This window comes from Miscanthus floridulus, chromosome 2 (assembly GCF_019320115.1).
Source record: "Miscanthus floridulus cultivar M001 chromosome 2, ASM1932011v1, whole genome shotgun sequence".
Taxonomy (NCBI): Eukaryota; Viridiplantae; Streptophyta; class Magnoliopsida; order Poales; family Poaceae; genus Miscanthus; species Miscanthus floridulus.
Window position 1 is genome coordinate 736,925 of NC_089581.1, and position 13,350 is coordinate 750,274.

A 13,350-nucleotide genomic window follows, 5' to 3' on the forward strand; every position below is an offset into this window, starting at 1 on the left:
GAGACTACGATCGGGATTTCCTCGCCATTTGTTGGCTTGGCTGGGCCTCCGGATTCGGCCGGTTTATGTCTGCAACTGGACGACCCCGCCCGATGTCCGTCCATGCGTGCTAAGCAGCGACTGGGCCTGGTCCAGGCTCAGGCTGGGAGCTACCAAGATTTCGCCGCACGGGAGGCGCAGGACGGGCCACGTCGGCCCGCTGCCGGCTGCCGCACACTAACATCCCGACCCCACAGAAGATTCATCCAACTAAACCAATACTGACACGTGGGACCTGCCCCCACGCGCCACGAGTGGCTACGGTGCCTCCTCGCCTTCCCGCCACACATCCCCCACTCGCCTCTCACCGTCGCAACAGAAACAATCGCTTGTCGCCGTCGACCCAAGCCACGCCACCGACATGTGGGACCATACGGCAGGTCCCACTCGGCAGAGACTCCGGCGGTCCTTCGAGACAGCGAACGGCTCCCCGGTCACCGCGCGCGCCTCCTTCTCCTTCCTCGGCAGGTACAACACGACTCCCAGTGGCCAAGTAGACTCTCCGGCTCGACTCGAGCGCACGAGCGATGAGAACTCTCGCCTCGCCCGCCGCCTCCTTCCTCCCGGGGATCCCGAGCCCTAGCCCTCGCGCGCGCGCGCCTCCCCGTTCCGCGGCGGCCGCGCTCTCGCGGGCCCCTTCCGGTCGGCGCTCCGTCACCGCCGCCGCCGCGGCCGCCACCGGGGACCACTGGGGCGCCGACCACCAGCACTACCACGGAGGGCGCGCGGGCGCGTCGGAGGCCGGGCCCACCGGGTCGGCGCGCGGCGTCAAGTGCGACGTGGACGTGGTGTCGTGGCGGGAGCGGCGGGTGCTCGCGTCCGTGCCCGTGGCCGCCGACGTCGACACCCTGTGGCAGGTCATCACCGACTACGAGCGCCTCGCCGACTTCATCCCCAACCTCGTCCAGAGGTCCGCATTTTCTTGTCTCGATTTGTCGCGTCTGAACTGTGATTGCACTGATGGTGGGGACTTCTGAAGGTGTCTGATTGGGGTCGTTTTGTTCGTGCTTGCTTGCAGTGGGACGATTCCGTGCCCGCATGAAGGGCGGATATGGCTGGAGCAGAGAGGCCTGCAGCAAGCGTTGTACTGGCACATTGAGGCGCGCGTCGTGTTGGATCTCCAGGAAATCCATGACTCCGTACGTGCTGTCGCAGATTGACTTCCATTAACTGCTAAATTGCAATGGAACAGTTTTGGAGTATCCAACATTTGACATCGCCGACAATGTTATGTCATTATGTGAAATGCCACTGAAAAGTACTAGTGGATGATCAGTTGGCCAGTCCATGAGAGTGTGAATGCAACCAGGGATGGTCATTGTGTTTTTTCAGCATGTGTTGATCTTCTTGCTTGGAGCTGCGCCATTGTGTTTCTCTCTGATATATTTCTTAGTTGTATGAGTTAGATTTAGCAAATCTGAAAAACGATGATGGATCCCCTCCATTTTCTATTCTATATTAAGTTATATTGCCTTACTTGATTATTCGTTCATGATTATGCTTTCAGATTAATGGGCGAGAACTCCATTTCTCGATGGTAGATGGTGACTTCAAGAAGTTTGAAGGAAAATGGTCCTTAAGATCTGGTCCAAGGTATGCATCTGATGATCATTTTTCTTTTCTCAGATAAGTGGGATGGGAGGTAAATCAATAAAGACATAAGTACGTGTATCTTATATACTAGTATACTACCTTATTTATTGCTTTTCTTTTGATGAACATCCAGCTTAAGTTCATCACTAGCCCCATGATGCACCAGACTAGCTCTCCAACTTCTTGTGAGCGAAAGAAGAGATTAAGTCTAATATGCCCTATTTTGTTTTTGTCTGCTAGCAGGTCCTCTAGTGCAGTTTTGCTGTATGAAGTTAATGTGATACCAAGATTTAACTTCCCGGCTATATTTCTTGAAAAGATTATAAGGTCTGATCTTCCTGTAAATCTTGGTGCCTTGGCTTGTAGAGCTGAAAAGATTTATCTGGAAAATCAAAGTTGTGGTTCGAGAAAATTCTCTGTTGAGGACTTGAAGCCATCATCTACTTCTTCTCAGCTTGATAAATTACATAGTACGACAGTTGATACTTCTTCTAGTAAGTTCAAAGAAGCACCTCCCACTTCTGGTGTTAGCAGTGTGCTTCCATCACCTGCTTCTGAATTGATTAGCAAATGGGGTGTATATGGAAACGTATGCAGAATTGATAGGCCTTGCGTGGTAGATGAGATCCATCTTCGAAGATTTGATGGCATGTTGGTAATTTACTAAACTTATATCATTACTTATTGGATTCTTAGCCATCAAGGGAAGGGCATTGAAGTTTTGTCTTATCCTGTGATACGGTGTGCATGAAGGAACATGAGGGGGCTCATAGGTGTGTTTTTGCTAGTATCACTGTGAAAGCACCAGTTCGAGAGGTATGGAATGTTCTCACGGCATATGAGAATTTGCCCGAGTAAGTAGTTCTATCTTTCCACAATCTTTTGAGTTCACATTCTTATTTTATTACAGGTATGATCTAACAAAAATCATTTGATAGATTCGTACCAAACCTGGCTATCAGTAGGATTGTTCTTCGTGATAATAACAAGGTCCGCATAATGCAGGTAGAATATGTGGTTCTCTTCTGTCATATTTTGTTGTTAACTGTTTTTACTAGAACATATGAAGTAGGCCTGGCTTAGGTTGTCCTTTGTTTTTACTACACAGCATAAAAAAGTCATGAAGTCAGACACAGTTTTCTCATGTGTCCTGGTTTCGGTTCACTCGATTGTTTTCATTGTGCTCATCTGAAAAAAAGTTCTGTAAATTCAGTCTGATAGTCTTTGTTTTCTTTTTCAAGCATTATATCTTTTGAAATCGTTTTTCTAGGAGGGTTGCAAAGGCCTGCTGTATATGGTCCTTCATGCCCGTGTTGTTATGGATCTTCGTGAAAAATTTGAGCAAGAGATCAGGTTTGAACAAGTTGAGGGTGATTTTTACTCGTTTAAAGGGAAATGGCGCTTAGAACAACTTGGGGATCAGCACACCCTGTTGAAGTACATGGTTGAGACTAAGATGCATAGGGACACCTTTCTCTCTGAGTCTATCCTTGAAGAGGTAAGCCATATATGCATTTTCTTTAATTCATATAACATTTTACTTGTTAGCTTAAGATGGTTAAAGTAGGCTTTTATGTGCACACTGTATTCTGTTTTGGTTATACAAGTGCTTTGCATGGTAATGGGTATATACTTCATGCCTTCTCAGATGGTATAAGCTCAGGGACGTAGCCAGCGGTGGGGCTAGGGGGGCTTCAGCCCCCCCTACCCATCCTGAGCACGTGGAGTTTTCCTAAATCCTCCATTAAAATTTTATGCATACATGTATTAGGTAGGAGGGGCTAAGGTTAAGAAAAGATAAAAAAATCTCTATTCTTTTGTTCAGCCCCTCCTAAATTTTTTTCTGGCTTCGTCACTGTATAAGCTTATTATAGTTAAATTTTCGTATTTGGTTGGTTTAAACTTAATTATCTCTAAAGAACCTAACAGGGATCGGTTTTCCATTTTCTTGGTGGCTTACGCCTCTCAAATATCCAAATTACAAACATGAAGGTATTTTAACAGGATTTGTTTTACAAGTCATGTTGTATCTTCAGCTCTTCAAATTTCCAGGTGATACATTCTGTCGCAGTTAGGACACCAAAAAATTTTATCATGGTTTCTGACATTTTTTACTTGCTTTTGACAATAGGCCGATTTTTTCGTGCTCTTACTTGGATTAATTGTATGTGGTGCCTTGATGGTTATTTCAGCTGAATGCTTTGATAAAGTTTAATGTCTTTAGAGATAGTAAAGCAGGCTATTCATTTTCATCAATCTGTTACAGGTCATATATGAAGATCTTCCATCAAACTTGTGTGCAATCCGTGACTATATTGAAAAGGCTGGAGCCAAGGGTAGCAACTCCACAGCTCATTCTGATGTGTCCATAGACCCAGATGCTTATCATGCTGAAAGCAGCCAATCTGAGCAAGCATCTGTGTCTTGCTCATCCAGTACCATGAAGCAGAGACCAAAAGTCCCAGGGTTGCAAAAGGACATTGAGGTCCTAAAATCAGAGCTTGAGAATTTCATTGCAGAGTATGGTCAGTATGGTTTCATGCCTAAGAGAAAGCATCTCCGGTCTCATGGAAGGGTGGATATTGAGAAGGCAATAACACGTATGGGTGGGTTCCGGAAGATTGCCAGCATAATGAACCTTTCTCTTTCTTACAAAAATCGAAAACCAAGAGGCTATTGGGATAATCTGGAGAACTTGCAAGAAGAGGTAATAATACTATATATCTTTAGCTCCCTCCTGTGCTTATCAGATATCCATTCTAGCACAAGAATACAGGTATAACCATGTTTTTTAATCTCTGAATAGTTTTGCGCTGTATATTGCAAATAGAGTTAAAACTTGTCCCCTTATATTTCGAGTATGAATGAAAGCTAGCACTCTGTGACTCTGTCCATTGAATTTTATAACATCATATGCTGTATTCAACATTTTTCTTCAACTTTTGACATCAGTATCTGATCACTATATACAGATCAGCCGGTTCCAGAAAAGTTGGGGGATGGATCCTTCTTATATGCCAAGTAGAAAATCTTTTGAGAGGGCAGGTAATATCTGTAGCCCATTGTTGGAAAATGAAAAAAAAAGTATTGTGGCACTTTCATGCTACTGTTTTATTCATTTTAGCACAAGTGTCTTTAGCTTTATACCATCATTACATGCTCCTGTTGTCAGGTTAGACGTGCAAGTTAGATTGGTACCGTGTCATGAAGTTTCCTTGTCTGGCTTTTGAAATGATTTTCATGCTCTGTTGGTAGGTCGTTACGACATTGCTCGGGCATTGGAAAAATGGGGTGGGGTGCAGGAGGTTTCACGCCTTCTCTCTCTTAAACTAAGACGTCCTAGAAGGCAAGGCGACTTGGATGATGAGAGCCAGTCTGAATCCCCATCTGAGATGGCAAAGAAGCACGGGGTGAAACCTGATAAAGGCAATGTTTCCCCAGATGCCCAGAAATGGCTCCTGAAGCTGAAGGATTTGGATGTCAACTGGGTGGAATACTAGATTAAGCTTTGAAAAAAAGATATGCTCTCTCATTGTTAGCTTAACTCTTTCCCTTCTTCGGAGGTGATCTGGATTCTGGAAGCATTCCGACAAAGACGCCGCAAATTGTGTACAGAAAAGCGCGGTACACGGGCCAACCCATTCTGAAGCTATCAGCAGGCAACATGTTTTCTTGTCAGTAATCACGACTCTTGGTTACTGCGTATCTAGAACTGTTGACTATACTACCAGTAACAGCTTTGTTGCGGTCAAATTGATCCGTGGATTTGACAAAGACTAGCGACTAAACGCGATTTCGTGTTTGAGTCAGCCTTGCCTTTCAAAGCAGGTGGTCACCGCTGGGTTAAACCGTGGTGTTCACAGGTTGGTAGCCAACTTTGTTAGTGATGATGTAAGTTGACCTGGCCCTTTTGTTGACACGGAAAAGAGAAGGTCACCATCCAGTAAACAGTTTCAGTCGGCACGTTTTACATTACATTGGTCTCAATCAGGCACCAAGACCGAAGTTGATTTGACAGAGGTAATAAAAGGAGACTTGAAATAATGGAATATATCCAAAGACTTAGCCTTAGATAGGAGTGCTTGGAAGACAACTATTCACGTGTATGAACCTTGCTTCTGTTGGGTTTCAACTCTAGCCTAATCTAACTTGTTTAGGACTTAAATGTTTTGTTGTTGTTGTTGGCGGTCTGAATACATGCTTACATTCCCTGTTGCTGCTTGGCAAGATGGGTTACTTTTAATGTGTTAATTTTTTTTTGGCTAATTTGGCTATTAGCATGGCGGGTCTGTATGAGAAACCAGCTAATTAGAACCTTAATTTTAAAGACAAAAAAAAACAAGGGAAAATTATGAGGTTCCACCGGGATTCGAACCCAGGTCGCCAGATTCAAAGTCTGGAGTGCTAACCACTACACTATGGAACCATTTCTGTCATTTGGGTTAACTTTGAATTATAAGTAAAAAACCGGATGGCGAAATGAACAGCCTTAGTTATGGCCGGACTCCATGGTCATGGACTGGGTGAGCTTGCACTGAAGATTCCGGTTTGTTTGTTGGGCGAGACAGCATTTCTCAGAGCACGTGCGCACAGGAAGGACTCCGAAATTACCAAATGCACCAGACCTACTCTTTCCCTATCTGAATTAAACACACCCGCGTACTGTCACTCTGTGGGTCTTTGGCCGATGGCTTTTCAGTTTGCAGTAGTACGTTCCAATCAGATCGTAGCCCTGAATTAGGGTTCGATCCGAAAAGCAAGAGGCCTAGGTCTTGTTTAGATGACACCCAAATTCCAAGTTTTTTCACTCTCTCTCCATCACATCAATTTTTAGCCGCTTGCATGGAGTATTAAATATAGGTAAAAAAAATAACTAATTACACAGTTTAGTTGGAAATCACGAGATGAATCTTTTGAGCCTAGTTGGTCCACGATTGGATAATATTTGTCAAATAAGACGAAAGTGGTACTATTCATCGGGTTGAAATTTTTTCGCGATCTAAACGAGGCCCTAGTGCAAGAGCAGCTCTGCCCTCATCAGTCATCATAAATCCATCGGTACCGTCGTACCGAACGCTCACACCTGTTTGCTTATGTATGCTACAATATTTTTCTCTCTTAACAAAATAGCATCAGCCGATTTATAAGCAGCAGTTATACCCAGCACGACGGCACGAGCCTGACTCACATGCGCCATGTGTTGCAACTTGCAGTTGACTCCCCGGCTGCGATTGCAGGGCAGGGATGGCGGCTTGGCGCAAGATGCCTTTACCTTTCCCTGAGCTGACGAGGGTGGGGCCGATCAACAGCACGTTCGTTTCGGCTGGATTCACTTATAAACCATGGCTGCTAGCCGGTTTGGTGGGAGAAAAAAAATACTGTTTAAATCATAAATTATAAATCAGATACGAATAATCCAGCCAAAATAGACTGCGAGCCGCTGGCGCCGGTGACCAGCACCATCTCCCCCGCCATCTCTCGCGTCCTTTCCCTGAGCTGACTAGCTGGCTGGGCCGGGTCTCGACTCTCGAGTCACTCCGAGTGTGCTGCGACTGTGACTGCCTGAGTGGCTATCTGACACTTTGGATTTTTTGTGGATGCGTGTTTAGCACCAGCTTCGGACACCTCTTTTGGATTATCCACAACAGTCACACGGCGTGTTCGCTGGTTGATTTCTGGACTGATTTGGACTGACTGGTGCTGGTTTGTTGTAAGAGGAAAATACTATTGGCTGACTAGTTTGGGCTGGCTGAAACCAACAAGCGAACAGGGTGACAGTGATTGCGCACCGTAGCACACATTGTGCAACTGCAGACGACGGCATTATACTGAGGCCCTGTTTAGTTCATCCAAAATACCAACTTTGACACTATGCAAACAGAAGATTCCCCATCACATCAAACTTGTGGTACATGCATGGAGTACTAAATGTTGACGAAATAAAAAACTAATTGCACAGTTTGGTTGTACTTTACGAGACGAACATTTTGAGCCCAATTAATCGATGTTTGGACAATTATTACCAAATAAAAACGAACAAGTTACTGTACCTACAGTACTTCGCGAAATCAGTCGGCGCCAACTTGGTGACCAACTAAACGTGGCCTGAGCTTTCTGCAGACTGCAGGCCAAGGAAACGGAGGAGCAGATGGAGTGGCCAAGTACAGTTCACGTCGATATGTCTATGTCTATCAGAACGTTCAGTGTGTCTCTGGGCTTCATCTTTGGCAAGGATCCAATCCAATTCGGTACCTGAAACTTCATGATTACGAACTGAAAAACCGAGTTAGCTCGGTTTTCTTTTTCAGATTCCAAGGCTTTCTTATTATTATCATCATCATCTGGTGACATCATTATTACTATAGTTACAAGCCACGCTAGCAACTTGACAAGCGGCCTGTTCGGTTCGCTGGTTGGTTTATATGAGACAAAAATACTATTTTGGCTGGAAATTTACGATCGTTTACGATAAGCGACAGCCAAACGAACAGGCTGAAGGTCCACGACGGCCTCACATCACAAGCACTACCCAGCCAGCCATCAGGACTTCAGGAGAGTGGCCTCGGCTCTTGAGGCTCTCCACGGCGTCCCTGTCTCCCTGATGATCTTCTCCATGGGGGTGACCTGAAGCCCCAGCGGACCCCACCTCCTCTCTCACCAGCCCAGGCTGGGTGTCCTTAGAGAACCTGCAGGTAAAGCAACAGCACAAGGTGAGAGACTTATCACCATCGACACCTAAATTTCAGTCGATTTTCTTGGTGAAAACTGAAAGCAATGCGTGGTTTCGCGTACTTGGGCAATTTGTAGTTCGGGTAGAGCTCGGCGACTTTGGCGGCGAAGTCGCTCCAGTGACAGATGGACTGGACAGTGGACACACATGTGCCTCCCTGAGGCGCCATGGCAACATCTTCGACGTGCACTGGCCCTACGAAGAAATCGGCATACCCCTCTCTGCAGCCTGCACGGGTAGAAATTTTCGCTGGTTTCGGACCGGGCTTATTAGTCATGATATGGTTCTGTTCATTTCTCAGCTGAAACAGTGTTTTTATCTCACAACTAATCAAACGGAACAGTGTTTTGGCTTGTTTTTTCAACGAAACAAACGGAGCCACAATGTTTTCCACTCACGATAAACCAGCACCAGCCAAACTTATCAGCCCAGAAATCAACCAGCGAACATGCAAGAATAATGTGACGAATGCAATAGCATTGATCCACACAGAAGCTGACGGAGATGTTTGGCTGAAAGATCCTGCTCGTGTTCTAGAACATAGAATTCCGGCAGTGTGGCGACTGGTGACTTGGTGAGACGTGAAACACAGGAGACCCGCAACAGTTTTTCTCTAGAAAAACCAAAAAGGAGAAGTGCAACAGTATTCAGTACTGACCGTCGGTCTAACAGTGCCATTATTAGTATCAAACCAACAGTGATTCATAAAAGCTAAATCTTATAATCGATGTGGGCCAATAGTGATTTTTTTTATACATATGTATTAAGATGCTTGGTCTAATTTTGAAATTGTCCTTGAGTTTTTTATGTTGTTTTTATTGTAAAATGATGGATCTCCTTCACTAACTTTCTAATTACGAGTATGAAAATTGAAAGACATGAAACTTCTAACAGCTCACCATTATTATTATGTATTTATTTATGATGCAATCTATTTGCCTGTGTGAGCTGCTCCGAACTTCCCTTGATGTGGGAAACATTTTTTTAAAAAAAAACTACTGCATCTGTTTTTGAAACAAACCTGTAAGTCCATACTAAAACATGCCGGTTATTTTGTACAAATTGCAGTGCTCAATATCAAGCTCAATCTGAATTTGATGCTTACAATTACATACTATTGGCATATGGAAGCCACAATACCAGTGAAAGATCAGTTTGTTCCGCCGCCAAGGTTCGCCAGCCAGAGCTTAGAGCAAATTCAGCGAATCACCATCATTTCCCTAATCGCTCTACAAATCTGTACACTTTCCTCTTCCTAGGAATGGATGACAGAAGCAGGCATTCTGCCTGCCTGCGTGTTTCAGCTCAGCGCCTTCACTTTGTTTTGCTATCCATTTCGCGGGATGATGATCTCTGCCATGGATGGATGAGGATGACGCAGACGCGCCTTACATCGTCATGTACGGCTGCGGCGACAGCAGCTGCCGCGACACGCGTTCACGGTTCCTGGCCGACTCGGAGCGGCCCAGCGCCATCTCCTGCTCCAGGTTCGGCGATGGCGCGGGCGCGACCGGGGCCCCCGACGAGACGACCGTCGAGACCATGCTGGAGCTGACGCCGCTGGTGGCCGTGGTGGTGCTCAGGAAGCTGTCGGACGACTTCGGGGGCGGCGGCCTCTCGAGCTCCATGACCCCTTCCAGCATCTGCACCACCTTCCCCATGGACGGGCGCTGCGCCGGCTGCTCCTGGATGCACCAGAAGCTCACCTGCAGCGCGCGCTCCACCTGCGCCATGTCGAGGTCCTCCGCGGGAAGCCTCCTGTCGACGATGCCGGCGAGGTTTCCCCTCTCGTACTCCTCGTACGCCCACACCGAGAACTTCTTCCGCCCGGTTTCCTCCGACACGTCGAAGTTGCGGCGGCCGCTGACGGTCTCCAGCAGCACCATACCGTAGCTGTACACGTCGGACTTGGCCGTGATGGGCAGGTTGGCCAGCCACTCCGGCGCCAGGTAACCCCTGGTGCCGCGCACGCTGGTGAGCGTGCGGTGGCGGTGGTCCTTGGGGTTCACCAGCTTGGCCAGCCCGAAATCGGAGACCTTGGCGTTGAAGTGCTCGTCCAGGAGGATGTTCTCGGGCTTGATGTCGCAGTGCACGATGCAGTCGCGGCACTCCTCGTGCAGGTACGTGATGCCCCGCGCCGTGCCCACGGCCACGGTGAACCGCGTCGGCCACGGCATCTTCCCGTCACCGAAGAGGAACGCGTCCAGCGAGCCGTTCTTCATGAACTCGTACACCAGCAGCCGGTGCCGGCCCTCGGAGCAGAAGCCGATGAGGCGGACCAGGTTGAGGTGGTGCGTGCTGCTGATGGTGGCCACCTCCATCCGGAACTGCTTCTCCCCCTGCTCGATCCCCTCCAGCTGCTTCACCGCCACCACCGTCCGGTTCGCCAGTACGCCGCGGTACACGGCGCCGAACCCCCCCGCGCCCAGCTTCTCCTTGAACCCCTTGGTGGACCGCTGCAGCTCGCGGTGCGAGAACTGCACGGGCGCGCCCGACGCGTACTCCAGCAGCGCGTACTGCGCCGACGCCGGACCGTACTTGGGGCTGTGCCGGCACAGGAACCACCACAGCGCCCACTCGCAGAGCACCAGACCGGACACCACGCCCAGGACCACGATCGCGACGACCCAGGCGCGGACACCGGGGCCGCCGCGCGAGTTCGCGCCCGCAGTGCTGCCCGAGACCGGGTTGGGCAACGGCGGGTAGCAGACCTTGACGAAGGACGTGCTGGGCAGCGCGGCCGACTGGTAGCCGCTCACGAAGTTGGAGACCTTGAGGAAGCAGAGGCCCGAGCCGTCGGAGAGCGCGGTGGACGCGACGCAGGAGCTTCCCGAGAGGCAGTTGAGGCGGCAGGCGGTGATGCCGACGAAGAACTGCTCCGTGGTGATCTCCGGCGGGTAGGTGAGGAACTGTGTGTTGTCGAGCTGGAGCATGGTGGAGTTGCCGGGGCAGCTGTTGAGGTCGACCTTGCGCGTGCACCCGCCGCGCGGCTTGGAAGGGTCGGTGAGCTGGAAGTTCTGGGACGGGCACCCGCACACGGGCGCCGTGCCGTTGTAGCTGCACACGCCCATGTTGCCGCAGTAGCCGAACACCTGGCACTGGTCCGCCACCGCCGACCACTGCTCCGTGGGGGCGTTGCTGCCCCGGGCGGCGCTGTAGGCGCGGAAGTTGCCGTCCTCGTCGAGGCGCACGAACCGCATCATGTCGCCGCTCTCGCCGTAGTTGCTGCTGTAGGCGACGACGACGGGGGAGGTGAGGGTGCCGTCGGTGAGGGACACGATGCCGTTGGTCTGCATCGTGAGCGTGGGCGCGCTCAGCGTCCTGTTCCCCGTGAAGGAGGTGTTGTACCCCTTGTTGAAGTAGGTGACCGTGGTGGCGGTGCTGGTCCACCGGAGCGTGAGGTTGCCCGTGCCCTTGTCGACGGAGAAGACGTAGGAGCCCGAGGTGAGGTTCATCCCGGAGGTGAAGTTCTGCGACATCACCACCGTGTCCGTGGGGTGGTCGAACGACTGCCACAGCGTGGCGCCGCGGGAGTCCTTGAGCACGAGGTTTCCGCTCTCCTGGACGGCCGCGGCGGACACGTTCTGGCCCCCCGTGTTGGACGACCAGAGCACGGCCCCGGAGCCGTTGACGAGCTGGAGGTCGCCGTTGGACGAGAGGCGGAGCGAGCCCCCCGAGTCAACGGCGGCGCCGGCGCCCGCAGACCAGACGGGCACGCCGCCGGCGTATGAGATCGCGGCGACGAAGAGCGACGGGGAGGACGCGGGCGCCGTGAAGCCGAGCGAGAAGGTGTTGTTGGGCGACGTCCACGTCGCCGAGTTGTTCGGCGACAGGGTCGACCCCACCGGCATGTCCGCGCCGCGGGACAGCAGCGGGAGGAGGAGGAAGAAGAGGAAGCAGCCGAGGGCCGCAAGGTGCCCGGAGCTTCGCCGCAAAGGCCGCATCTTTCCGGCGCTTCGGGGGCGGCCGTCTCCTCTGATTCGTTTAATCCTTTCTTTTCTCGGATGGAGATGGCCGATGGCAGACGGAGAGGCAGCTAGCCATCAAGGCAGCCAACCCCACCTGCAATTGGCAATCGGGCGCGTGAATCTGGTCTTGGCACGAGGGGGAGGGATCGAGAGGAGGAAGGAGGTGGGAGGGAGGGAGTTGGACTGACCGGGCTGGTAGAACAGTGGAGGAGACCGGGACCGGGAGAGGCAGAACGAAGCAAGTTGTGCTAGAAAATGTCAAGCGTTAGTGACTGACTGACAGTGACGCACACTGCCCGCCCCCTCCTCCAACAGTCCAAATGTGAGATCAAACCTCCCGTTCCTTGTCGACAGCGTTGACAGTCCATTAAGCCACGCTTCCAGCTGCTGTGTTTCGACCACAGGAGACGAGAAGAAGAACTTTCCACTTCGCATCTGACGAAATCCTCAGGGATTCTCTCTTGAGGAGCATCAGCTCCACATGATGATGATGCTCTGTACTACGCTCTGCTCAGGACCAGGTCTTCTAATGCGGCGTTTTACGGTAGCAGCACGGCGATGGCAGTGCTGGAGGCGTATCATGAATGGCAATCGCCACCGTCCAAGGCAGGTATCGACGGCCCTGATGATGGGATGGTGCCTTGGTGGTGGGCCTTAACCCGGTTCTGGGCTCGGCTGGTTGTGTGCCGTGTGGTGGCCTGGTTGGTGGGTGAGTCAACATGGGCGGCTTAGAAAAAAGATAGACGCTCACCCTCATCTGATGCCTTCCTTGTGTTTTGTTTTTCTCCACATCTCCACAGATTATTAGGAGCTCAGCATTTTCCTCTGTATTTGTTGCGCTGCACACCATTCGGTACCGCTATTGTTTTCTCCTTCTAGGTTGACTTTGACTATCCTTTTGTAAAATGGGCAACAACAGTTGGGTTCATATGATACCCCTGATGTTAATTAATTGTCATCATAATCACAGATCCATTACGGATTGATGGGCCAGCGTGCATTAAGGCAGTCACAATGGTG

General features: G+C 50.1%; 2 protein-coding genes and 1 non-coding gene across 4 annotated transcripts; 1 reads left to right on the forward strand and 2 right to left on the reverse strand.

Moving 5' to 3' along the window:
- The first annotated feature begins 473 nt into the window (after window positions 1-473).
- Window positions 474-5,809, forward strand: LOC136514209 (uncharacterized). Of its 2 annotated transcripts, none has more exons than XM_066508193.1 (10): window positions 474-949; window positions 1,058-1,178; window positions 1,547-1,632; window positions 1,873-2,287; window positions 2,386-2,486; window positions 2,571-2,637; window positions 2,903-3,130; window positions 3,899-4,339; window positions 4,605-4,677; window positions 4,888-5,809. In XM_066508193.1, exons 1-10 carry the CDS (start codon window positions 567-569, stop codon window positions 5,130-5,132), a joined length of 2,160 nt encoding a protein of 719 aa, XP_066364290.1. In that variant the 5' UTR covers window positions 474-566; the 3' UTR covers window positions 5,133-5,809. The 2 variants fall into 2 exon arrangements, with proteins under 2 accessions (XP_066364290.1, XP_066364295.1); XM_066508198.1 differs by having other exon boundaries at window positions 475-949; window positions 1,876-2,287.
- A 177-nt stretch (window positions 5,810-5,986) lies between these two features.
- Window positions 5,987-6,058, reverse strand: TRNAQ-UUG (transfer RNA glutamine (anticodon UUG)). The gene has a single exon. It is a non-coding gene; the product is annotated as a tRNA-Gln (tRNA).
- Window positions 6,059-9,439: 3,381 nt separating this feature from the next.
- LOC136514225 (G-type lectin S-receptor-like serine/threonine-protein kinase At1g34300) lies at window positions 9,440-12,895 on the reverse strand. Its single transcript, XM_066508205.1, has one exon. The coding sequence runs from the start codon at window positions 12,304-12,306 to the stop codon at window positions 9,751-9,753; it is 2,556 nt and encodes an 851-aa protein (XP_066364302.1). The 5' UTR covers window positions 12,307-12,895; the 3' UTR covers window positions 9,440-9,750.
- Between the last annotated feature and the right edge of the window lie 455 nt (window positions 12,896-13,350).